This window comes from Dipodomys spectabilis, unplaced genomic scaffold, assembly GCF_019054845.1.
Source record: "Dipodomys spectabilis isolate Male_0828 unplaced genomic scaffold, ASM1905484v1 ptg000034l, whole genome shotgun sequence".
Taxonomy (NCBI): domain Eukaryota; kingdom Metazoa; phylum Chordata; class Mammalia; order Rodentia; family Heteromyidae; genus Dipodomys; species Dipodomys spectabilis.
In genome coordinates, this window is record NW_024870711.1 from 1,744,288 (window position 1) to 1,768,288 (window position 24,001).

A 24,001-nucleotide genomic window follows, 5' to 3' on the forward strand; every position below is an offset into this window, starting at 1 on the left:
AAGCGAATAAAGAAGAGACAAAACGCTCCATAATGCTGGGTGCCGGTGGCTCACGCCTGTAATCCTAGCTACTCAGGAGGCTGAGATCTGAGGATCACGGTTCAAAGCCAGCCCAGGCAGGAAAGTCCGGGAAACTTTTTTTTTTTTTTTTTTGTCAGTCATGGAGCTTGAACTCTGGGCCTGAATGCCTTCCCTTCAGCTCTTCAGCTCAAGGCTAGCACTCTATCACTTGAGCTACAGCACCACTTCCAGTTTTCTGGTGGTTTATTGGAGATAAGAGTTTCAAAGAACTTTCCTGCCCAGGCTGGCTTTGAACCGCCATCCTCAGATCTCAGCCTCCTGAGTAGCTAGGATAACAGGTATGAGCCCTCCGGGCCGTGAAACTCTTATCTCCAGTAAACCACCAGAAAACGAAACTCTTTTCTCCAATAAACCACCAGAAAACTGGAAGTGGTGTTGTAACAAGTGGTAGAGCGCTAGCCTTGAGCTAAAGAGCTGAGGGACAGCGCTCAGGCCCAAAGTTCAAGCCTCACAACTGACCAAAAAAAAAACCCACCAACACCATCAACTCTCCATAAAATGTATATGATTATACTGAACCATTACAATTTTTACTCTTAAATAAGCAAGTAATAGCTATTGAAAATCAAACACAATAGCAATTAAAAATCAAGTGATTTAAAAGATGAAGCTGAGTGTGGTGATAAATACCTGTGATCCCAGCATTCTGGAGGCTAAGTGGAAAGAAAGTTATTAGTTCAAACCATTTAGAGCTACATAGTAAGTTCAAGGCCAACCTAAACTATATATCAAGATCCTGTCTGTAAAACAAAAGTGAATTATATTATCTGCTACTAAAAAGAATAACCATTTGTGTTTTTTTTTTTTCAGAATGCTTTTTAAAGAAAGCCGGAGTGTACATAATCATCTTACTTCTGCTCCGTGAGTAAATGCCAACCCCAAATTTCATTCCTTTTTTTAAAAAAAAACTAGGTATTTTTATGCAGTTTTCATCATACAACTTTTCCTTTTTTCCTAGCCCAGGCTAGTGTGGAATTTGAGTTCAGTTTGCCTCAATTATCTGAATACTGGGGTTGCTCACATGAGTTACCATAGCCAGCACTACTGTCTTTTTTTTTTTTTTTTTTTTAAGTCATTTGCCTGTTAGGGACTTTAGATCAATCTATTGAAATAGTTCCTCAGGCTTTGCTACATGAGAAATGCAAACAGGAGGATGATAGTTCAGGCTTGCCTGGAGAAAAGCTAACAAAAAGGAATCAAGTTGTGCTTTTAAGTGATAGAACACCTTCCTAGCAAGCATAAGGCCATAAGTTTAAAGCAAAAGAGAGAGAGAGAGAATATGCAAATACACATAGCACAAGTTATCAAGAATTTACTGAGTACTGTATTCAGTATTCGAAGATCTCTGATTACCTTTTGGGAAGCATCAGAGAAATTACAGAATTCTTCCTCTCCTTGTGTACAGTTTTGATAATAAGTTGATTTTTTATTTTATTTTATTTTATTTGTTTTTTTGTCAGTCATGGGGCTTGAACTCTAGGCCTGGGCGCTGTCCCTCAGCTCTTCAGCTCAAGGCTAGCACTCTACCACTTGAGCCACAATGCCACTTCCAGCTTTTTCTGCTTATGTGGTGCTGAGGAATCGAACCCAGGCCCTCATGCATGCAAGGCAAGCACTCTACCACTGAGCCACCATCCCAGCCCAGGGCTTATACTCTTGATGGACCTTTTTACTTATGGCTGATGTCATCACTTGAGCCACATCTTTAGTCTTGCTTTGTTGCTGGTTAATTAGAAATAGAGTCTTGTAGACTTTACTATTCTGACAGGCTTTGAACTGAGATCCTCATATCTCAGCCTCCTGCATAACTGGTACCCAGTTAGCCACTGGTACCCAGCGTAAGTTGATTTTCTAATTTTTTCCCTAGATTTTAACTGTTTGTTTGGTGTGTCATCCAAGGTCCATTGAGTTGGCTATCACTTTCCTTTCTTACTGTTGTTTTGTGCCAAGTTGTTTGGTTTGCTTTATTTTGAGATGGGGTCTTACTGTGTTGCTCAGTCCAGTCTCAAAATTCCTGGGCTCAGACTATTCTCCTGCCCTGGCTTCCTGTGATATAGCTTGGACTAAAATCATGCACCACTACACCACCTTCCTTATTGGGACACTTTGGTCTCATCAACTACAAGTTTATGGGATAAGGATAGACATTTATATATAGATACATATAATTTAATAATATTTGCAGCTTTTAATTTCCCTGTAGTTATAAAACCACATAGGCATTATAAAACAATGTCTTTCGTTCTGTAACTGTTTTGTATAGATTCCTTCATTTAGCTTCTTTTTTTTGAGACAGGTCTCATCTTGTTTCTCAGTCTGGCTTGGAGCTCCTGAACTTGAGTGAGTCTCCTGCCTAGAGCTCACCTTACTCAGCTCCCCTCAAAAGTTTAAAAATAGCTCCACTGTAGCTGGGCGTGTTAGCATATCCCTATAATCTTGAGAAGCAAAGGTTAAGAGGATTGAAGTTCAAGGACTACCAAGGCAAAAGTTAGCAGGACCTCATCTCAAACTAAAAAGAAAAGCAAGGACATGGCTTGTGGCTCAAATAGTAGAGGGCTCACCTAGCAAACATAAGGCCTTAGTGTTATCCCTTCTTATCATATACACAATCTTTATTATTCTAACTTTGTGTTTTGTTTTTGTTTATACCATAATGTAGGAATCTATAGGATAGATGAGCATGGAGGGCATTTGGTGGACTGGCCCTGTTGCCTAAACACTTTGAAAATTGTATTGTGTGTATGTATGTGTGTATGTGTCTGCTTTTCTTCCAGACAATTTTTTCCTTTTATTTAAATTCTATTTATTCAATGAGGTTTGTTACAACATTTCTATATATGAGTATAATGTATTTTTGTCCTATTCACACTTTCTATTACTCCTTTTTTTTGGGGGGGGGGGGGAGGGGTTGGTCATGGGGCTTGAACTCTGGACCTGAGTGCTGTCCCTCAACTCTTCAGTTCAAGGCTAGTGCTCTATCACTTGAGTCACAGTGCCACTTCCCATTTTTGTTCAAAGCTAGAGCTCTACCACTTGAGCTACAGCTCCACTTCTGGCATTTTTGGTAGTTAATTAGAGAGTCTCATAGACTTTCCTGCCCTGACTTTGAACCACCATTTTCAGATTTCAGTCTCCTGAGTAGCATGGATTACAGGTGTGAGCTACCAGCACTTAGCCAATTGCTGACATTTTAATTTAGCAAAGTGGAAATATTCAAGTAAGGTGAGATATTTTAGCTTGTCAGTCTTTTAATTATTCAACAATTATTCAACAAGCTCTTCTGTGTAGCCTAAAAGATTTTTAAGAAAGAAATTCATTGTTAATTATAAAGGTGATGTCAGAGGGGTTATAGCTATATACATCAAGTAATGAGTACATTTATTTTTGGACTGTGTCACCCCTTCCCTCACTCCCAGTTTTTCTTTCCTGTCTCCACTTACAAGTTGGATCGTTCATTTTTAGCATAGTGTCCTAGTGAGTAACTGCTGCATTTGTTCACCCTTTGTCCCTCCATTTCTGTGACTCCCCTTACCCTCCCAAAGACAATTAAATGAACAAACAAGACAAAAAGGAAAGAAAACAAAAACAACAACAATGAAAAAAACTCATTTCCATTTCTTATAGGATTCCTCCCCTATGAATGTACTTGACTTTGTCATTTGTTATTCAAAATGCATTTACACTCCTCTGTTATGGCTTAATTCAACCTTAGAGTTCTTTGAACCTATTCTCTTCCTACAGTGGTAAACTCTTGCCAAGTCTTGAAGTTAGTCTTCTTAGGTAACTTTGTCAATCTGTCTTGAATTAGTTTATATTATATGGATTTACATTAGATCCTACTTTTTTTTTTTTTAATCATCCGTCTTGAACTAAGGACCTGGGCACTATACCTGAACTTATCCGCTCATGGCTAGTACTCTTAACACTTTGAGCCACAGTTCCACTTTGAGCCACAGTTCCACTTCTGGTTTTGTGGTGGTTAATTAGAGATAAGAATCTCATGGGGCCTTTCCTGCTTGGGCTGGCTTTGAACTAAGATCCTCAGCCTCCTTGAGTGACTAGGACTTTAGGTGTAAGCCACTAGCACTTGGTTATATTTAGTTTTTAAAATTTCTGTGCTTCATCTACTTTTCACTGGTATTCGTAACTTTTCACTTACTATTTATGTGGCCTTTTCTTCGTGCTAATCTAAGTTGGAGAAAATGTTGCAGAATATTGCAATAAAAATAGTCCTTTCTTCCTTCACAGAGCTTTCCAAAGGACGGAGGAATTATTTACCCATTATTTACCCATATAAGGTCATATGTTATAATTTCCTAGTGAATGATAACTGCTATTGAATGGCTTTCATTTTAATCTTTTATTTTAGGGCAAAGAAAAAAGTGATTCCTGCATCCAAACCCAAAGTAAAGGTAAGAATTCACCAAATCTATAGTTGATCATAATGCGTGAATATTGAAATGTATTAAGACACACAGCAATAATCAATAGGTATTATATCCTAAATTGGATATTTTAAACTTAGTAAACATCCTTATAATCTTTATATAAATGGCTGTGTATTGGTGGCAAATGTATATTTTAATTAAATTACACAGTTTAAATTAATTCTTCTTAAATTCTAAGAAGATAAAATGTACCAAATACTATTTAATTTATTTATTTTAGTTTTTTAATTTTTATTTTTTGGTCCGGTTGTGGGGCCTGAATTCTGAGCCTGGGTGTTGTCCCTCAGCTCTTCAGTTCAAGGCTAGCGCTCTACCACTTGAGCCACAGTGCCACTTCCGGCTTTTTTCTTTTTGCTTATGTGGTGCTGAGGAATCGAACCCAGGGCCTCAGGCATGCAAGGCAAGCGCTCTACCACTGAGCCACCTTTCCAGCTCCCCAAATACTATTTTAAAACACAGCAAAGAAGCCGGGCGCTGGTGGCTCACGCCTGTAATCCTAGCTACTCAGGAGGCTGAGATCTGAGGATCGTGGTTCAAAGCCAGCCCAGGCAGGAGAGACCGTGAGACTCCTATCTCCAATAAACCACCAGAAAACCGGAAGTGGCGCTGTAGCTCAAGTGGTAGAGCGCTCGCCTTGAGCTGAAGAGCTGAGGGACAGCGCCCAGGCCCAGAGTTCAAGCCCCACGACCGACAAAAAAAAAACAAAAACAAAAAAAAAAAAAAACACAGCAAAGATTACAAATATAGAAGAGAAGTTTGAAGGCCAAAAGCAAAGGAGGGGTGTCCAGGCGTGGAAACATGGCTGAAACCCTCATTGTCTTTGGCACTGCTGTCCATCAGTTCCTGGTTTCTTTTCACTTTCCTTATTAGAATATAGCCAACAGACAGAGATTATAATTGGAGAGAAACCCACATAAAGCTGAGCCTCAGATGAAAGCATTTTTGGTAAAAGAAAGGATTAGCAAATAGCACCCATCAACAGAGAGATTGAGAACATCTTCTGACTGGTCATGGTGTCTATGATTGTAATCTTAGCACTTGACTAACGTGGGATCACAAGTTCATGGCCATTCTGAACTGCTTAGCAAGACTCTCTTACAGAAAACCACACCAACCTGGGCATAGTGGCTCATGCTTGTGATCCTAACTAAATCCAGGGGATTGTGATTTGAGGCTAGCCTGACTTACATAGGTGCTGGTTAGTGTGTGCTCCATAACTTTCATCTCTCTGAATATGTGAGTTGTTTTGCCTGTAAGCTGGCACTTGCTGTAGTCTGTTAACCTTCTCACCTTTTAGTGCTATAGCCTCTTTGAATACAGAACAACTAATTGTCTTTTTCTTAGTTACTACCTACTCCATGTAAGATTGAGCCACTGTTTTGTTCAATCTCTCAATGGACACCCCTTCCTCCCAGTATACCATTTTTGGTGTAAAAATTATATAAGAAAACGCTTTCAGGGTTGGTAATGTCACTTAGTGGTAGAGCCCTTGCCTTGCATACATGAAGCCCTGGTTTCGATTCCTCAATACCACATAAACAGAAAAGGCTGGAAGTGGCACTGTGGCTCAAGTGGTAGAATGCTAGCCTTGAGTACAGAGAGGCTCAGAGACAGTTCCCAGGCCCTGAGTTTAAGCCCTAGGACTGGCAAAACAAAAAACAAACAAAAAAGAAAATGCTTTTAGTAGGAAGGAAAAATGTAAAAGCATACAGGAAATGTCTCCTGAGGGAAATGTCTCCTGAGAGAAATGAACTCCTAACTTCCTGCAATACATCTGTCTTCCTTTCTTGGTCTTCCTCTTTGGTCCCTATTCACTCAACCAATCATTCAATATAAGTAGAATAACCTGTTTTTGACTCAGCTATGTATCCTGAATGATTTACTTTACCATGGTAAGTCTATTCTGTGGGTAGATATAGTATTGATTTTATAAAGAAGAATATAATTATTTAAAACACATTTTATAGTAGTATAACAATACTCATATACCTTCTCCACGCTAATTCTGTGCTCTTTGTAAAATGGAATTTTTGCTTATCATGCAATTAGCCTATCAAAGCAAATAGCATCTCATAGGCATTATCTGTTCATCTTAGCAGACAGCGTCTTTAATTCAGCTATACTTTGTAATTCTGATAGGTGGTGAGATTTTCAGTTGAGAGTGTCTTAGTGTAAAAGTTAAGAAAAATGACAAGAAAATTAGAGTATAACTATATGCTTGACAGCTTACTTACTATAATACCTTAGGAGGTGATGGTAAAGACCCATCCTTCCCATTCTTTCCCCACTATGCTTAAAGGAAAGTGCTGTGGTTGTATAAGCAATGAGATTCTGAATCTGTCTGTTTTTAAAGAACGAATTGAAAAGACTTTAAAATGATTTACATAAAGTTTTGCTTAAGATGAATTAAACTTTGTATTTTCTTAAAGAAACAGTACTAAACTGTACTTAAATCTCCTATTACTTCCTTGAATTTTAAGGAAGTTAATTTTTTTTCAGTCATGGGTCTTGAACTCAGGACCAGCATTCCACCACTTTGAGCCACAGCGCCACTTCTGGTTTTCTTGTGATTAATTGAAAATAAGAGTCTTACAGACTTTGCTGCTTGGACTGGCTTCAAATCATAATCCTCACATCTTAGCTTCCTGAGTAGCTAGAATTATAGGTATGAGCTACCAGGATCTGGTTGAGAAAGAATATTTTCAGACAACAGATAATATTCTTTTAGTTATTTAGAGGTTTCCCTTGTTTTCTTTTTCTTTTCCTTTTTTTTTGCCAGTCCTAGGACTTGAACTCAGAGCTTGGGCACTATCCCTGAACTTATTTGGCTCAAGGCTAGCCTAGCATTCTACCACTTGAGCTACAGTGTCACATCTGGCGTTTGCTGTGTGTATGTGGTACTGAGGAATCTATCCCAGGGTTTCATGCATGCTAGGCAAGCACTCTACCACTGAGCCACATTCCTAGCCATATTTCCCTTGTTTTCTGAGCATAGAAACTTCCTTTCAGTATACACCTAGTAAACACATACTTGAATAACTTACAAATGACTTCTACCATAATGAGTAGGAAATAATTATTTAAAATGCTTGGAATGTTTTAGGTGTCTATGTTTTAGATGTGGGTCACTGCATGCTACATACTGCATACTACAGCATATAAAGAGTCAGAAATGGGAAAAAGCAAAGAACAATGGTCAGCATCCTAGGAAACCTTACTAGAAAAGAAAAGTAGTCTTTAAATATAAAGGAGAGCCGGGCACCGGATGGCTCACACCTGTAATCCTAGCCACTTGGGAAGCTGAGCTCTGAGGATTGAGGTTCAAAGCCAACCTGGGCAGATTTTTATTTCCAGTTAACCATCAAAAAGGCAGAAGTAGGGGCTGGGAAGATGGCTCAGTGGTAGAGCACTTGCCTTGCATGCCTGAGGCCCTGGGTTCGATTCCTCAGCACCACATAAGCAAAAAGAAAAAAGCTGGAGTGGCACTGTGGCTCAAGTGGTAGAGCGCTAGCCTTGAGCTGAAGAGCTGAGGGACAGCGCCCAGGCCCAGAGTTCAGGCCCCACGTCCGAACCCCAAAAAAAAAAAAAAAAAAGGCAGAAGTGGAGATATAACTCAAATGGTAGAGCACCAGCCTTGAGTGAAAAAGCCAAGTAAGAGTACGAGGACCTGAGTTCAAGCCCCAGTACCAGAACAAAATAATAATTATTTTGGCTTTGACAGTCTGAAGATGTCTAATACAAAAGCAGTTTTAGTCATCAGGATAATTTCTCACTGCTTTTAAACCATTGTAATTTTTTAATTAACTGTTTCTATTTTTTCTCATATGATGCGACTTATACTAGGAGTGTAGTCCAAAAAAGGACTCAAAAGCACCTTCATCCTTGGTGGCTTCAGTCAGTGGTCCTTCATCCAGCTCCAGTGCTTCTGTTGTTGCTTCAACCAGCTCCAGCTCAACACCAGCTCAAGAAACCATCTGCCTCGATGACTCCCCAGATGAAGACCTTTCTTTCCACTCGCCTTCACTGGAACTTGTTTCTGAAGCTTTGGCTGTCATCAACAATGGGAACAAGGGCACTGCAGTTGGCTCAAGGATAAGCATGCCAGGTACAAAACCTCGTCCAGGACTAAGAGAAGAAAAATTAGCAACTATCATGAGTAAGCTGCCACTGGCAACTCCCAAAAAACTAGATTCTACTCAGACCGCACATTCATCAAGTCTTATTGCTGGTCACACAGGACCAGTACCAAAGAAACCCCAGGATTTAGCTCATACTGGCATCTCTTCTGGCCTTATTGCTGGTTCTTCAATTCAGAACCCTAAAGTCTCCTTAGAACCGTTGCCAGCCAGGCTACTTCAACAAGGACTACAAAGGTCAAGCCAGATTCATGCTTCTTCCTCTTCGCAGTCTCATACATCCTCTTCTTCCCAAGCCCAAGTTGCTGCCTCCTCTCACACTCTGGGAACATCAGAGGCCCAAGATGCTTCTTCATTAACACAAGTCACAAAGGCCCACCAGCACTCAGCTGTCCAGCAGAACTATGTTTCTCCATTACAGGCAACCATTAGTAAGTCACATACCAACCCAGTGGTGAAATTAAGTAATAATCCCCAACTTTCCTGTTCATCCCCACTACTGAAGACTTCAGATAAGCCACTTATGTACCGGCTCCCCTTATCTACCCCCTCCCCTGGAAACGGTTCTCAGGGGTCTCTGGTTCCCCTGGTTTCTAGGACAGCACCAAGCACCACTACCTCTAGTAACTATTTAGCCAAGGCTATGGTGTCACAAATCTCCACGCAGGGTTTCAAATCCCCCTTCTCAATGACTGCATCCCCAAAACTTGCCGCATCTCCCAAACCTGCCACATCTCCCAAGCCCTTGCCCTCACCTAAGCCTTCTGCTTCACCCAAGCCCTCTCTGTCAGCCAAGCCTTCAGTGTCATCTAAACTAATTTCTAAATCCAACCCAGCTCCCAAGCCTACAATATGCCCAAGTTCTTCCAATCCAAATACACTAGTAGCCCAGAGTAGCCACTCTACCAGTAACAACCCGGTCCATAAACAGCCCACTGGATTGAACATCAGCAGACAGTCTCCCACCTTGAATTTAATGCCCTCTAATCGCACTTCAAGCCTTCCGTCTACAAAAAATCTTCAGGCCCCTTCTAAGCTAACAAACTCGTTATCTACTGGAACTATTGGGAAGAACAGCTTGAGTGGAATTGCAATGAATGTACCTGCCAGCAGAGGTAGCAACCTTAACTCAAGCGGAGCTACTAGGACTAGTCTATCTGGTGGAACAGGAAGTGGAATACAGGGTGCTACTAAATCGTTATCTACTCCACATAGACTGTCCTCTGCCTCAGGGTCTTCAGTGGTAACAGCCAGTGTGCAGGTATGTATGTATGAATGTTCTGGATCTTCACATGTAAGATTGCAGTCTTTCTTCTGAGCTGCTTTTATGAGCTTAAATATAATGTATGCAATATGTAAGCTGTAATGGATGTTATATTAGACTGATTATGGTTATTGCCATGGAATGTTGCTGATGATGATATCATCATAACCAGTGACTGACACACTTGCGGATCAGAGTTTATTGGGACCTGGTTTTGTGTTCCTTTTATTTTTTTGTTTTGTTGTAGGAAAGTATCACATGTTGGGCTGGATATGGTGATGTGAAATTATACAATCATCTCAGCTAGTTGAACAGCTGAGGCAGGAGGATCTCAAGTTTAAAGACGAGCTTGGGCAGCTTACTGAATATGTCTCAAAATAAAGTAAAAAGGGGCTGGGATGTTAGCTCAGGGTTAGAGCACCTGCCTAGTATGTGTGAGACCCTAGGTAGATGGATCTTTAGTATCTACCCCCCCCAAATACTATTACATGTTCACCTTAACATTAACAAACAGTGAAACTGCGTTTAAAATTATATTTCAAACTGGTGATGTAGTTCTGTGGTAAAGAAATTGCCTACCATTACACAGCCCTGTATTTAATCTTTAGTGCTGAAAAATAACAAAAATGAAAACTGTGTAGGGCATGGTGTTCCATGCCTGTAATCTTAACCCTCAGGAAGCTAAGGCAGATCTGGAGTCACAGGCCAGCCTGAAACTGGGCTACATAATGAGATATTAATTTTAAAAAACCCAACATCAATTAAAATCAAACTGGCAGGCACCGGTGGCTCATGCCTGTAATCCTAGATATTGAAGAGTCTGAGATCTGAGATCGGGGTTCAAAGCCAGCTCAGGCAGGAAAGTTCCTGAGACTCTTATCTCCAATATACCACCCGAAAACTGGAAGTGGTGCTGTGGCTCAAGTGGTAGAGTGCTAGCCTTGAGCAAAAGAAGCTCAGGAACAGTGCCCAGGCCCTGAGGTCAAGCCCCACAACTGACGGGAAAAAAAAAAAAAAAAGCAAACTATATCTCCTAGGTTAAAATAAAGAATTAAATGAAAATTTAAGATTCTAACATAACTTCAAAACATGGAACGTAATCTGGATACCGATTGCTCACACCTATAATCCTAGCTACTTGGGAGGCTGAGATCTGAGGATTGCAGTTAAAAGCCAGCCCGAGCAGAAAAGTCTATGAGACTCTTACCTACAATTAACCACCAGTAAACCAGAAGTGGCACTGTGGCTCAAAGTGGTAGAGCACTAGTCTTAAGCAAAAAAGCTCAGGGACAGAATCTAGGCCCTGAGTTCAAACATGACCGACAAAAAAAACCACATGGACTGTAGATGTTATTTTTTTTTTTTTTTTTTTTTTTTTTTTGGGTCCGGTCGTGGGGCTTGAACTCTGGGCCTGGGCGCTGTCCCTCAGCTCTTCAGCTCAAGGCTAGCGCTCTACCACTTGAGCCACAGTGCCACTTCCGGCTTTTTTCTTTTTGCTTATGTGGTGCTGAGGAATCGAACCCAGGGCCTCAGGCTTGCAAGGCAAGCGCTCTACCACTGAGCCACCTTCCCAGCCCCCTGTAGATGTTATTTTATCTTAGCTTTGCATAGCTGATCACTTCTTTCTTTTCACACACTCTTAGTCACTAACTGCTTCACTCCACAAACAGTAAATATTGCTCCGACTGACTGTGTGTGTGTGTGTGTGCGCGTGTGAGCATGTGAGCGTGTGTCCGTGTGCATGTGTACATGCTTACTGGCCCTGGGTCTTGATCAGTATGGGTGCTGTCCTTGAGCTTCTTTTTTTTTTTTTCCTCTCAAGGCGCACACTCTACTACTTGAGCTATACCTTTACTTCTAGCTTCTTTGGGGGAAATTGGAGATAAGAGTATCAAGGACTTTTTTGCCCAAGTTGGCTTTAAACCATGGTCCTCAGATCTCAGCCTCCTGAGTAGCTAGGATTATAAACATAAGCTTCCAGCACTCTGCCTTGATATTTCTTAAGCTCAAAAAAATTTATGTGTCTGAGTATTGTTTTTGATTAATTTATCTTTTTTTTTTTTGGTGGGGGGGTCCAGTTGTGGGGCCTGAACTCTTGGCCTGGGCGCTGTCCCTCATCTCTTCAGCTCAAGGCTAGCACTCTACCACTTGAGCCACAGCGCCACTTCCGGCTTTTTTCTTTTTGCTTATGTGGTGCTGAGGAATCAAACCCAGGGCCTCATGCCTGCAAGGCAAGCACTCTACCATTGAGCCACCTTCCCAGACCCTTGATTAATTTATCCTAAGTGTTTTTGTTTCTTTGTTTTTTGACATAAGGTCTTGTATAGTATGTCAGGCTAACCTTGACCTCATAATCCTCCTGCCTCAATCTCCTGAGTACTGGGATTGTGCCTGTCTAGCTTTCCCCTAGTTTTTGAGAACTCTTATTATTCATAGATTTTTTTTTTCTGGTCCTGTGGCTTGAACTCAGAGCTTGGACACTGTCCTTGAGCCTCTTTATCTCAAGGCTAGCACTCTACCACTTGAACCATACCACCACTTCTGTTTTTTTCTTTTATTTTGGGTCCGGTTGTAGGGCCTGAACTCTGGGCCTGGGCGCTGTCCCTCAGCTCTTCAGCTCAAGGCTAGCGCTCTACCACTTGAGCCACAGTGCCACTTCCGGCTTTTTTTCTTTTTTTTGCTTATGTGGTGCTGGGGAATCGAACCCAGGGCCTCATGCATGCAAGGCAAGCGCTGTACCACTGAGCCACCTTCCCAGCCCACTTCTGTTTTTTTCTAAGTTGTTTATTTGAGATAAAAATCTCACAGGCTTTTCTTTCTGAGTTGGCTTTGAACCTGATCCTCAGATCTCAACCTCCTGAGTAGCTAGGATTACAGGCATGAGCCACCTTCATACTAAGCAAATATCCCTTAATTTCAAACTTGGGTTTGCCATACAGGTTTATCTCTATATATCTATGGACTCAGCATTATTCGTAGATTATATCAGTGTTTACCATTGTCTACCAAGTTTATATTCTGAGTTCTCAAATTTGTCCTTCACATTAATGATTTCCTTATTATTTTTTCTCCTGGAAGATAATGTGTTCATTGTAGGCAAACTTAGGAAAAATAAATTAATTCATTTTCCCAGCAGTATTTTTCTCTGTGGGAATTTTATTATTTAATATTGTTTAGATATCATGACTTTTCTGACTTGTGGAATTGTGTGGTCTAAGGAAGTGCTCTAACAATACTTCCTCCTATTTTTTAGTAGGAATATGTAACAAAAGGATTTTCCCTGTTGTTTGTAGAGGTTCTTTATTGTTTAGAACATTGTAAGGGTTTGTATGCAGTACATGTTTAAAACCCAAAGCATAGCCAGGCGCTGGTGGCTCTCAACTGTAATCCTAGCTACTCAGTAGGTTAGATCTGAGGATGGTGGTTCAAAGCCAACCTAGGCAGGAAAGACTGACTGTTATCTCCAGTTAACCATCAGAAAACCAGAAGTGATGCTGTGGCTCAAAGTGGTAGAGCCTGCTAGCCTTCAAAGAGCTCAGGGACAGTGCCCACAGTGCCTGAGTTCAAGCCCCACAACCGACAAAACAAAACCCAAATTATTATTCTACCACTTAAGTAGGCTTAGGAATGACTTGGTTCCAGAATTTGATATATAGCAAGTTCAATTAATTGGTAGTTCACAAATTGAAGTATCAGATTAACCTGATTTATCTGTATAATTTCACTTTCATCAGCAACAAGAAAATAAAACCAGGTAGGGCAGAGTAGCACACACATCAGTTGTAGGCCTAGTAATCAGGAGACTAAGGCTGGAACATCACTTGAGCCCAGGAGTTCTCGATAAGCCTGAACAATGTAAGTGAGACCTCTCAATAAATAAAAGGGGTAAAAAAATAGATAAAGAAGGTGGCTCACACCTGTAATCCTCAGGAGGCCGAGATCCGAAGATTGTGGTTTGAAGCCAGCTTGGGCTGAAGAACCCCCCTGAGACTCTTACCTCCAATAAACTACTCCAAAAAGCTGGAAGTAGCACTGTGGCTCAACTGGAGTGCTAGCCTTGAGCACAAAGAGACTCAGGGACAGTATCCAGGCCCCTAGTTCAAGCCCCAGGACCAGAATAAAAAAAGAATAAAAGAATAAACACAAATAGTAAATTGGGATTATGTGTTAACATTTTAATTGTAAGTAAGGTCTGGAAATTCATCTTAATTACTATGTGTATTTGCTACAAAATTGACTCCTTTTAAAATTGACCTTTAATTTGATCAGGTGATTAAGTAGACAGATTCTAGCAGAAATAGAAGCTACTGTCCTGGGGCTGGGAAGGTGGCTCAGTGGTAGAGTGCTTGCCTTGCATGCCTGAGGCCCTGGGTTCTACTCAGCACCACATAAGCAAAAAGAAAAAAGCCGGAAGTGGTGCTGTGGCTCAAGTGGTAGAGTGCTAGCCTTGAGCTGAAGAGCTGAGGGACAGCGCCCAGGCCCAGAGTTCAGGGCCCACGACCGGGACTGTACCCCCCACTCCTAAAAAAAAAAAAAAGAAGTTACTGTCCTAAGCCCTTCATAGCATCACGTACTTTTTTTTTTTTTTGTCGTCGTGGGGCTTGAACTCTGGGCCTGAGCGCTGTCTCTCAGCTCTTCTCAAGGCTAGTGCTCTACCATGTGAGCCGCAGCGCCACTTCCAGTTTTCTGGGGGTTTATTGGAGATAAGAGTCTCATGGAGGGCTGGGAAGGTGGCTCAGTGGTAGAGCGTTTGCCTTGCATGCATGAGGCCCTGGGTTCGATTCCCCAGCACCACATAAGCAAAGAGAAAAAAGCCGGAAGTGGTGCTGTGGCTCAAGTGATAGAGCGCTATCCTTGAGCTGAAGAGCTGAGGGACAGCGCCCAGGCCCAGAGTTCAGGCCCACAACTGGACCCAAAAAAAAATAAGAGTCTCACGGACTTTCCTGCCTGGGCTGGCTTTGAACCGTGATCCTCAGATCTCAGCCTCCTGGGTAGCTAGGATTATAGGCGTGAGCCACTACCGCCTGGCTCTGTACTGTTTAACAGCCTTTTCTGCCTTTTAAATAAGAATAGTGAATGAAAAACTTTGGCTTTTATCAGTTTTATGTTTTGGCTTTTCATTATGAAAAATAAAACATATTTGCCCTGTTCTGAAAGAGCAATCACAATTTTTGGTTAAATCCATAATAATATAAATATTGTCTCTGTTAAGCTAAGTGTCATAGCTATGCTTTTGTTTGCACATTATAAATACAGGATTGAGAGTAAACTAGAAATTCTGTTTTCTTTTGTTCATTTTCTTTGAATTTAAAGCAGCAAGAAAGCTACATGACAAAATTTGTGTTTCTCCTTCCTGATTTTCTCCTCTCCCAGTGTTTCATATATGGTCTCTCAGTGCCTTCATATATGGTCTCATTTTCTCTGTCTTACTGGTTTGACTAGAGAAAAGCCAGTAATTGAATACGGTTGATTCTACTCTCTGTTTACCTAAGATTTTTATATGAACATAGCATCTCGTGTCTTATCACTGCCTTCCTATCTGTGCCTGTGAAACATTCTCTTGTCTGAAAGGCATCTGCTTTGTCTGTTCATCTGCAAGAGGAATATGATAGTCCTTTAGCTTTGTAGGACCAAACATAAAAATCTTTCTGGATCCAAATCATTAACTCTACTTGCTTTCTATTTAACCACTTTTCATTCAGGAGTTTCTTCTTCTGTCTTAAATTCAGCTTACTGATTTTCTATGAATCCTATTTTTGCCTCTTTATAACTACAGAACCCATATAGACAGGTGCAAACAGTAAATCCTCTTTTGCAACCCAGAACTCGCTGTTGAGTGAGATGTGGTACACATAAGAAGGAATATGATTTCTACAATAGTTGGCAGTGTGGGGGTTGGTTAACTCAAACAGGTTGTGAGAATAAAGTTGATGTAAAAGCTTAAAACGAACAAAAACAGAACCCAGCTGGGTGCTGGTGGCTCATGCCTGTAATGCTAGCTACTCTGGAAGCTGAGATTTGAAGATTGTGGTTCAAAGCCAGCCCAGGCAGGAAAGTCCATGAGACTTGTACCTCCAGTAAACCACCAGAAAACCGGAAGTAGCACTGTGGCTCAAGTGGTAAAGCACTAGCCTTGACCTGAAGAGCTCAGGAACAGCGCCCAGGCCCAGAGATCAAGCCCCACACCCGACTCAAAACAAAACAAAAACAGAATCCACTCATTGATGAAGCAAATGATTATTGTTTGCGCCATGTACCAGGCAGTCGGTGCCGGGGAACTGAGGGTCCCTTAGTCACACACTCTTACTCGCCTGTCCCACTCTTGTGGAGCTTCTACTTGACATAGGAAGATAGCCAAAGGGTAATTTTTGGTGGTGTGGTTTTGTTTTTTTTCATGTGGCAAGTACTATGAACCAAATAAAGGGTATGGATTGATTGCTGCTAACAAATGAAGGACTAGGGTAGTGTTCTTGTAGAAGTTACACTTTATTGAGGATTCCATGTGGAAAGAAGAAGGGAAAGTGTAAAGACAATGCCTGACTTTGCAGAGAAACCAGAACTGTATTAAAAGCTTAGGGCCACAATAAGAACTTCAGATTTCATTCTGTGTGCGTGTAGTCTTGAACAGTAGAGTGGTAAGGTCTGATTTACACTTAAGAAGATCACCCTGCTGGGTCATACCTGTAATTATAGCTACTCTAGAGTTGAGGTTGGAAGTCCTGCCAAGTAGGCAGACAAATCTGAGGGACTCTTAGCTCCCATTTATCTGCAAAAAGATGCAACTGGAGGTGTGGCTCAAGTGGTAGAGTGCCAACCCTGAATGGAAAAAAAAAAGAAAAGCACAGAAACCTGAACCCCAGTACTAGTACCAAAAGAACAAAAATACATATTAAAAAAGGTTACCCTGAATTGAATGTTGGGGTAAACTAGGGACAGGTATACTCACCCAAGAGGAAGATGGGATTTTGAAAAGATTGAATACTGAACATGAGAGGAGCATGAAATGTAGAGGTGATGGGAAATGGTTTTGAAATGGAACATTGACCTGAGCCTACTTCATTTACAGCTGCTTATTGCAAAGGTTATCAGCATTGGCTTTCTGGGAGGTCTCTATCTCAAGATAGGGACGTTTCTAAATGCCCATGTAACTGTATATTACCTAGTGTTTCAATTTCGATTTATAAATGTAAGTGGATACATTCTTAGAGAATATAAAATGTGAGATAATTGTGGCTGGTATTTTTTTTTAATTACTAACACACAGGCTTGGAACTTGCTTGTTTACATTTGCATCTATTTTAGTGCTTCTGGTGGACACCTCCAATAAGACTTGGAAAGGTTCTTAGCAGAATCTTATGTTCTTCACTCAGGCCACCCATGGGCAGAGAGTCTCAGAGACTCCCTGCCATCCTTTGCTGAAATACTCTTACCCAAAATAGAAGAAGAACAACTCTTGCTCAATGTTTAAACTGATGCAGGCTCTTTTCTGCCCTAGTTGTCTTAAGATGTGGTTATTTCTAACCTGGGTAATTTTTTCCCGATTGCACCAGCATAACAGAGGAACAGCAGACAAATTTTAAAAAGCCATCAAGTATAAAATGACCTAAGTATAAAATGATGAAGATTTGTAGTTCCATTTAAGAGGGAATACTGACTTGAAAAACAAAACAGGTGCGTTGACTGTAAGCGCACCTTCATTTTGTGAGGCCTGAGATTTAAATTGCAGACCGAGAGCAGAGGTTTGATGATTGCAGTTAGCAAAAGGTGGTAAGGACAAGGTTGCACAAGGTCATTCCAATTCTGTACACGTCAGGTCTGTGAGTGCTGGATCCTCAAGTGGGATAATTTAGTAAACCTTTGAACACAAAGGATTAACCTTGAAGTAACTGCCAGAACTGTGAATATAAATGTCAGCAGCAACAAAGGACATGGAGGTGGAAATGAATGGAAAACCCAGAACAGAATGTTTCTGGAGAATATTCTTCACTTTTTGTTCAGCGGTGGTATGGACACTTGAGTGTAAAAATGTATGTAATATGGCATTCATACATCTAATGGGAAAATTGCATTTTTGAGTACTATTAAAAAACCATCAGCCCTTTTTAAATTAATATGGTGTGTTAGTGGAAATAACAAAAAATTATACTAAACAAATAAGTGTTAACAATAGATAACATTTATGTTGAATAAAACATAAAGGATTGAGTTTTCCTGACCCAGTTTAGAACTGTAAAATGTTTGATGACGGGAGTTTGGATTTGATTTAAAAAAAAAAAAAAAACCCACAAAAGAAAAATTACAGTGGCAGAAACTCTAGTAAGTAATGTCTAGTATTGAGAAAATTTAAGGCTGTCAAATCTTCGTAATTATACATCAGAAAGAGAAAGGTCAAATAGGAACAAATCATTTACTGCAATTAGCTTAGGGAGTACAATTTCCCAATGAAATCTCACGAGTGTTAGCTTGTGATCTAAGTGCTTTTATTTATAAACAGGGGCTCAAGCCCATGTGACCAAGAATGGAAATTCTTCCCAGTTTGCCTCTTACCTTAGGGACTCTGAGTTGAAAAAAGCAGTGAAATAGAAACCAGTCTTCAGAGATATGGAAAGTGGAAGTTGCCGTTGAGTTACTTTGATTATAAAAGGAATACAAATAATATTAGATTATTTCGAGGAGTTGGGAAAGATCCAGAAGTAATAGTGTGATTCTTTAAAAAAAGAAGAGGTCTTTATCTGAGAAGACAGAGGAATGAATCATGGACAGACAATACTAGCTATATGTAAGAGAATTCTACAAAGAAGAGGGCTAAGCATGTAGCTCAGCTGATACAGTACTTTCTTTCTTTCTTTTTTTTTTTTTTTTGGGGGGGGGGGGTCCAGTCGTGGGGCCTAAACTCTGGGCCTGGGCGCTGTCCCTCAGCTCTTCAGCTCAGGGCTAGCGCTCTACCACTTGAGCCACAGCGCCACTTCCAGCTTTTTCTTTTTGCTTATGTAGTGCTGAGGAGTCGAACCCAGGGCCTCAGGCATGCAAGGCAAGCGCTCTACCACTGAGCCACCTTCCCAGCCCTGATACAGTACTTTCTAAAAAAGTGTGAGGCCCTGGCTTCAAGCTCAGTACCACAAGTAATTGAAGGAAGGGAGAGAGAGAGAAAACTTATGTCTACAAATTCAGATGGGGCATAAGTAAGATTATCCATTAGCTTTGGGGAAAGCTAGGTGACCTCACTTTTTTGTTGTTGGTTTTTTAAGGTGCCGTGATCAAAGTAAAAGCTATAGACTAGGACTCAAATAACAATGGTTAGGAACTGCAGCTGCTGCAGGCATTGTGCCAGGAGCAGTCATAACACGAAAAGGAACATCTCTAGTTACAGTTGTAATTGCACAGAATAATTTCCTAGTGACTCAGATTTGTGACCTTGGAGCAGAAGTGAAATAGAATTGTAAGGTTTGGAATTAGAAGAGTAAATGGGTATTGGGTCATTAAGAATAATTCTTTGTCAGTGGTAACAGAACTAAGTACCCCAAAATTTCCCAATGTAGTTTGTAGATTTTTCAGAAGCAATATTAGTAGCTCTTTAAAATAGATATTTCACCTGTCTCAGAGTTTGTTATAACAGCTATGAGACACAGTGTTACATTCTTGAGGATGTTAAATAAGTCAATTTAGGTGAAATACCTTGTTATCTATTTTGACCCCTGGTTTCTGCACAGTCCACAGCAGGAGCATCATTATTGGCTAATGCCTCACCTCTGACTCTCATGACATCACCTTTGTCTGTAACAAATCAAAATGTGACTCCTTTTGGGATGCTGGGTGGCCTTGTTCCAGTGACCATGCCCTTCCAGTTTCCCTTGGAGCTCCTTGGCTTTGGAACGGACACCGCTGGAGTGACAACCACCTCGGGATCTACCTCAGCCGCTTTCCACCACAGCCTAACTCAGAGTAAGTGGGCCTTTTTGTTTTTTACATGGCTGTCTAGTTGTGAGAAAGGGAACCACGTGAATTTATTCTGATTGACTGTTGTCCAGCTGGAGTTAAAGAAAAATAGATTTATTTTTTAAAAAATAAAATATGTTGTTTATTTCATCTATAAATCTAATTACTAGATCATAGAACTTTGCTTACAGTTTTGAAATGAATCATCTAAACTTTCTATCTTAAGTTCATAAAACGAAGACTTTTTTTTTTGTATACACATACACAATTTTTTTATTGTTTTCTACTCCAGTTTTAGAAGGCCCTTGTAACAGGACAAGTGCTGGTATTATGATAAGCAAGACTATTTTAAATTTGATCTAAGAGGATTCAGATAGTGCTTTAAGATCACTGACAAGGCTTTTTTCCTCTCAGATTTACTAAAGGGTTTACAACCAGGAGCTCAGCATGCAGCAACACTTTCCCACGCACCTCTGCCCACGCATTTACAACAGGCATTTAATGGTAAGAAAGTACCTATTTTTTTCCTTCCCTTTATGCTGTATATAGTTCCATAGATACATAGAGTAAAGATTTCTGAAAACAGGGTGAATGAAATGACAAAAGTGGAAAAAAAAATTTTTTCTTGAAAATAGTTTACCTCATTGGCAACAAACTTCTCTTTTTTGGGGGGAGGGGGGAGGGCAGGCGGTCAGTTGTAGGGCTTGAACTCTGGGCCTGGGTGCTGTCCCTCTGCTCTTCAGCTCAAGGCTAGCACTCTTACCCTTGAGCCACAGGGCCACTTCTGGTTTTCTGGTGATTAATTGGAGATAAGAGTCTCATGGACTTTCCTGCCCAGGCTGGCTTTGAACCATGATCTTCAGATCTCAGCCTCCTGAGTAGCTAGGATTACAGGCGTGAGCCACCAGTGCCCAGCCAAAGAAATGGGTGGTAAAAAGAGATCTGTTGTTACACATAAGACTTTTATATGGAAGTGATGATGAGGAATAGATTGAATGACTAGCAAGTCATATGTTGTAACAGTGATTGAAAGCTTCTTGTGACTGCTTATATGTATTGGCTAATTTAATTCTTAAAAGCCTGTGGTTGTTAGATAATGATACCCATTTTGCAGATCAGGAAACTGAATCAGAAGCAACTTGTCCCAATAATATACTAATTAAATGGTTGATCCGAGTTTCAAACCCCTATGTGTATGTATGTGTGTATATGTGTTTGTATATGTATACACATACTTGTGTACATATACAATTACATGTATCCGTGTGTATTAAGTGCTGGAGATTGAACCCAAGGCCTTGCACATAAAGAGCATATAGTCTACCACTGTGCTGTATTCCCAATCAGCCTCTGTAGTATTAACCATTAAATTTTCTATATGTTAGCATTGATTAAATAATGATTCTGATTGGATTTTCTGTGTACAGACAGCCCCACCAGCCCATGCTGAAATATGATGTTAAATAGTAGGAATTATGTATACATGACATGTCAACCTCACCTTGATGGACTGCTAATGTTATTCTCCAAGCCATCCATTTTCAGAATATGTTAGAGATAGAACTGCTTAACTACTACCTCCTGCCCCATCTTGTTTTTCTTCATCTTCGTTTTTGGTTTTGGTCAGTCATGCCATTTGAGAAGAGGAGCGCACTGTGCAGCACTCTACCTCCTGCCCCATCTTGTTTTTCTTCGTTTTCGGTTTTGGTCAGTCATGCCATTTGAGAAGAGGAGCGCACTGTGCAGCACTCTACCTTTTGAGCCGTGTCTTCACCACTCAGCGTCCCTCTTTAACTTTGGAAGTTGGCTATAGCTCCACTGTCCTTTCTGGCTAATGCATTAAAAATGGTATTTGAGATGGACATTGGTGACTCATGCTCCTCAGGAGACTGAAGTCTGAGGATCATAGTTCAAAGCCAGCTTGGGCAGGAAAGTCCATGAGACTCTTATTTACAGTTAATCACCAAAAAGCCAGTAGAGCTGTGGCTCAAGAGGAAGAGTACTAGCCTTGAGCACAAAAACTCAAGGATTATGCCCAGGTCCAAGCCCCAAGACTGGTACCAAAAATAAAAAAAAGATCTTTGGCTGAGTGCTGGTGGCTCAAGCCTGTAATCCTAGCTACTCCAGAGGCTAAGATCTGAGATCCAGATTCTAAGCCAGCCCAGGAAAGAAAGTCCGGGAAAACTCTTAGCTCTAACTAACAATCAGAAAACCAGAAACGGAGCTGTGGCTCAAAGTGATACAGCCCTAGCCTTGAGCAAAAAGAGCTCAGACCGAGTTAAAGCCGTGCCACCAACACACACCCCCACACACACAGAAAATTAATTAGTTAATTTTTAATTAATCTTTGAATCATGTTAGGACCACAGGAGAGATGGGAGTTGTATAGCAAAGCAATCTTGAGGCAATGAGTTGTCATTAATTTTCTCAAAGACTTCTGGCAAGTTGCCTTGGACCAATTCTTGAGAAAAAGAATATAAATCATAATTGGCAAAATGGGCAAGAAAAAGAAGGCATGCAGTCAGCAATCTTCATCCCAATTTGATGAGGTTTATAATCATTGTTGCTTCAGAATGACGAGAGTCCTTGCATGTGAACAGCTACTCAGAATCCTGAGTCCAGCTGAGGAACTAAGTTCACAGAGCATTTATTAATATGACCACCTGTAAGACATTAGACGAATGGGATTCTTTTTTTTTAATTATTACAAGGAAATAATAATTATTATTTCCCCCAGAGAGGGAGCACATGGTACCCTCTACTATCTAGGTAGCAGCAGGGTCTGGGGGTAGGAAGTGAGGTAGATGGGAGCTCAGGTGGGTCTAGGTGGAGAGAGGGAGGGGCCAGCTGAATGGCAGGAACTCCAGGTCTGGGAGGAGCTCCTGTCTGGGTGGAGCTGAGGTCCAAGGTGGGCATAATGCTTACATTCCCTGCTCTGTTGTTTAATAAAAATAGGGGTACCAGGCCAGGTGGTATGGGTTGTTTTCTTCTGGAGCTACTTCCTGCTGTAAAGGGGTGTGGTAGTCAGGGGTCCAAGAAGCAGCTGCTTGACAGTGATTAGTAAAGTTCATCCTTTTTCCATGACAATAGTTATCTGGGGTAGAACTTAATTAGCTAGTGTTGGATGGGCATCAGGTAGAGCACTTGGTCAGGAGCACTTGGTGGTCCTCTGGTGACAGGAGTGTAGGACCTCAGGATAGGTCCTGGGGGAGCTGGTCGGACCCCCATCCGAAGTGGGGAGGTGAGCAAATCAACCGGGGAACCTACAGGCCACAATGCAAGATCCACCACAGCCATCCCAGGGGACCACACAGAGGCAGGCAGGCACAGGAGAAAGATTATGACAAGGTTTATTAGAGGAGCCATATTTCCCCCAGAGAGGAAGCACATGGTACCCTCCACTATCTAGGTAGCACCACAAATGGGATTCTTGTGTCCTAAAAAGACCCCAGTATTCCAGCTCTGTATTTACCTTATTGTATTATTGTCTGGTCAGTACCACTGTTTCAGAATGGGAAAGGAAATGTGAAGTCAATGAAGTTAAAAATTGTTCATTTTTGTTGTTTTGTTTTTTTTTTTTTGGTTGGTCGTGGGGCCTGAACTCTGGGCTCTGGTGTAAAGACATCCAAGTTATATGAGTATTTGATCTGCTAATTAGCCAAAGTTTCTTTGAACAAATTTTTTAAAGAACTTTATCATTTTGTGAATTTTGTTTCACAGATCAAATCATTTTTCTCTGTATATGCAGATGTATAGCCTTATTATAAATGGAAAAAGCTTTAGTTGTTACCTATATTCTTTTAATACTATTGTTTATATAACTTTAAAGTGATTTTTCTAACAGCTTTTCTTCAAGAGAGGCAGTATTTTGTTTTCAATTACATTATAGTAGTCTAGTTACTGGATATGGCCTCATGTAGCCTTACGATTGCATTATTGCTCTGTAATAATTTGTCCTGTTTAGTGACATAGTAATGTGTTTACATTTCTACCATTCATGTCTTCTTCCTTGAAGCAAAGTTTTCCTTCCCTTATCTTTCTTTTAGGTCTAAGTTGACTTTGGGGCTTCATTTTCCTTGTTAAAAACCCATGGCTTACTGGAGATTTTCTCTATATTCTGCTGGCCATTGGGTTCC

The 24,001-nt window shown here is 40.8% G+C and overlaps 1 protein-coding gene and 1 pseudogene across 2 annotated transcripts in view; both read left to right on the top strand.

Annotated features, from left to right (window-relative positions):
- Ubn2 (ubinuclein 2) overlaps positions 1-24,001 on the top strand; it is a 73,163-nt gene that overhangs the window by 47,652 nt on the left and 1,510 nt on the right. For both annotated transcript variants that reach the window (XM_042677045.1, XM_042677046.1), the window contains exons 12-16: positions 892-942; positions 4,451-4,493; positions 8,373-9,926; positions 19,640-19,871; positions 20,280-20,369. In XM_042677045.1, the coding sequence (XP_042532979.1) occupies positions 892-942; positions 4,451-4,493; positions 8,373-9,926; positions 19,640-19,871; positions 20,280-20,369 (1,970 nt within the window). The remainder of the gene's footprint in view (positions 1-891; positions 943-4,450; positions 4,494-8,372; positions 9,927-19,639; positions 19,872-20,279; positions 20,370-24,001) is intronic.
- Positions 15,687-15,796, top strand: LOC122106004 (annotated as a pseudogene).